The sequence below is a fragment of the Echinops telfairi genome, unplaced genomic scaffold, assembly GCF_000313985.2.
Source record: "Echinops telfairi isolate 266 unplaced genomic scaffold, ASM31398v2 ScPeMD7_7416;HRSCAF=8454, whole genome shotgun sequence".
NCBI lineage: Eukaryota > Metazoa > Chordata > Mammalia > Afrosoricida > Tenrecidae > Echinops > Echinops telfairi.
The window spans coordinates 2,063,891-2,066,381 of NW_022111316.1; the positions used below are offsets into that span (position 1 = coordinate 2,063,891).

The 2,491-nt window shown below is 38.4% G+C and overlaps 1 protein-coding gene across 1 annotated transcript in view; it reads right to left on the reverse strand.

Annotated features, from left to right (window-relative positions):
• Nucleotides 1-2,491, reverse strand: part of MS4A3 (membrane spanning 4-domains A3) — an 11,015-nt gene that overhangs the window by 7,081 nt on the left and 1,443 nt on the right. Inside the window, exons 2-3 of the mRNA XM_045297050.1 lie at nucleotides 1,838-1,975; nucleotides 1,307-1,363 (exon numbers count right to left, since the gene is read on the reverse strand). Coding sequence (XP_045152985.1) covers nucleotides 1,307-1,363; nucleotides 1,838-1,975 — 195 coding nt within the window. The remainder of the gene's footprint in view (nucleotides 1-1,306; nucleotides 1,364-1,837; nucleotides 1,976-2,491) is intronic.

Here is a 2,491-nt window from a genome sequence, read left to right on the forward strand (position 1 = left end):
AAATGCTGGTTCTTACTCCTGGTAAAATATATATACACTTGGGAGGGGGTTTGAGCCAAAGGACAGCATCATTAGATTTATAGTGTGAAGGAATCACTCTACTATCTGGATTAAGACTAGTCTTCAGCTAGCCCAGGCAGGTGTCAAGGACCTCCATTAGGACTGATGATGGTAGATTGAACAAGGGTTACTGGACTAAAGATGAGGAAAAGATCCAACTACTATATAACTTGAAGGTAGGACCAGTAGGGTGTGCTGACAAGTTGAAGGTAGGATTACAAAAGCAAGAAGACCAGAATCATTCTAATGAGATTTGGGGCCACTGCGACCAGAATGATAGAGTCCCTACCAGCTGACAGGAAGAAGACTATAGGTGGAAAAATTTGAAAGAGATTAGGAGTTAATTTTTGACCTTTGAAATTTGAGAGATTAGGAGTTGAATTTTTGACCTCTAAAGATACCAGCCTGGGACTCAAGAAAGAGATCTAGGTTGGAAACAGTTAATGTTGGGAACATATAGCTGTTACTTGAATTCGTGAGAATGGATGAGATCACCAAAGGAGTGACTACAGATTGAGCAAAGCAAGTGACAAAGAATTTAGATCTGTGCCCGCTCACACCAAAACATCAAGGAGGAGGAAAGAAATCAGGAAATTAAGAAAGGACACTAAGGAACAGTAGAGAAACTAGTCAATCAAGATGGCTTAATGCCCAAAGGAGAAATTATCAGAAGTAGGAGTTAATAAACAACTAAGCCAACTGCCACTTGTGGATCTTGTTACAGGATGACCAAGAATGCCTCTTTTCGTCCGGCATGTGGAAGTCTTTGGTGATCTTAAAGAGATCTGAAAGCCTGATTAGGATTAGAGTGAGTTTGGAGCAATTGGATTTTAGGTCATGAGGTAGTACAAATTCATATCAACCCAAAAGGACAAAGTAGAATTGCCCCTTCATCTTCCTCTTGTCGAGTGACTGAGTCAGAATTGACTCAATAACAGGGAGAGGTGGTTCACCCAGTTAATGCTGTCATCTCCTAACTGAAAGTTGGAAGGGTTGAGTCGGCTCACGAGGCACCTCAGAAGAAAGCCAGATGATTTTATTTAATAAAAAAAAAGGTCAGCCATTGAAAAGTCTATGAGAAGGAGCCAAAACCAAGATAGCATCCTCATCAGACACAGCATGCTGACCCTTTACTGCAAAGACTCAAGAAATCAAGTGAAACAGAGATGATAACGAAAGGGTATGTATGGTTCATGCATCATTTATTTCTACGCCTATGAACATGGGGTAAAGAACTGCCACTTACCATCTTCCTGGTGTTTTTTCTCTCTGCGGCGATAGACATTGAGCCAGAACTGATAAACTATTTGAATGCAGAAAATCAAGCAGATAAAAAAATATTAAGTTTCAACCATTTCCTTCGCAATGCTGTCAATAGTCTCATTTTTAAATAGAAACCAACCAGCAAATTACTTCTATTTCAAGCCAGGACTTTCCTGTGCCACAGGACAATTCATCAACACTCATTCTTCTTATGCCATTTTCAATAGAATTATGTAGTAGTAGAAATATATATACATATATATATTTAGGTATTTAGGTATAGTTCAGGACCTAAATTGTACTCAGCAATTGAGAGTTGCATTGGTTTTCTTTATTTGTTGTTTTCAAAATCAAAAAGAAAGACATTTTAAAAATATGTCTTTGTGTCAAGAATTACAAGTAGGACTAACAGCATGCAATGTTCAAATAACCTATGAACAGTCCTTTAATAGAAAGCATTAGACTCCAAATGGTGCTAGGAAGTGATCAAAGGTCAGGGCTATTGCATACTCACAAGCACAGCTCCCCATAGTGGATAGCCTGTGTAGAAAATAAACAAAGAGAAGGTCCTGGAGACATTGAACTCGTAATGCATGGCCCATAGAAAAATGCCCAGGGCCAGAATAATTATTCCATTCATAATCTGGATGGCCTAGAAAGACAAGAAGAAAAATAAAGGCATATGGTCATATAGTAGAGTCTACACTGAGATTAGTCCATTTTAATTTTCCTCAGAAGAGAGCATCATTGCTTGAAATGGTGAAAAAGTCAAACCCAAATCAATTGGACAAGAGAGTCCTCAAGAAGATTTTTCTCTATACCATTCTCTTGGATGGAAATAGAAACATTTCAACTTTGGCTCTCTTCAGTTCTCTATTTACTTTCACAAACCCTTCTCAGAAAGAGACAGAAAAAAGAAAGAGATATGGCTGGTTGAATAGATAAAGTATCTTTGCAGCATACATTAGATCCCAGTCATATGACAAAGACAGACAGAAGGAAAGTAAGTAGCATTCTACTCAGCCTTCTTTCTCAACGGAATTTTTTTTCCTTTAAAATATAGAACGTGAAAAAAAAATAGAACATGAAGGTAAACAAGTGGCCATCTAGCTTAGAAGCAACAAAGCCCACATGGAAGAACACACCAGCCTGTGTGATCACGAGGTGC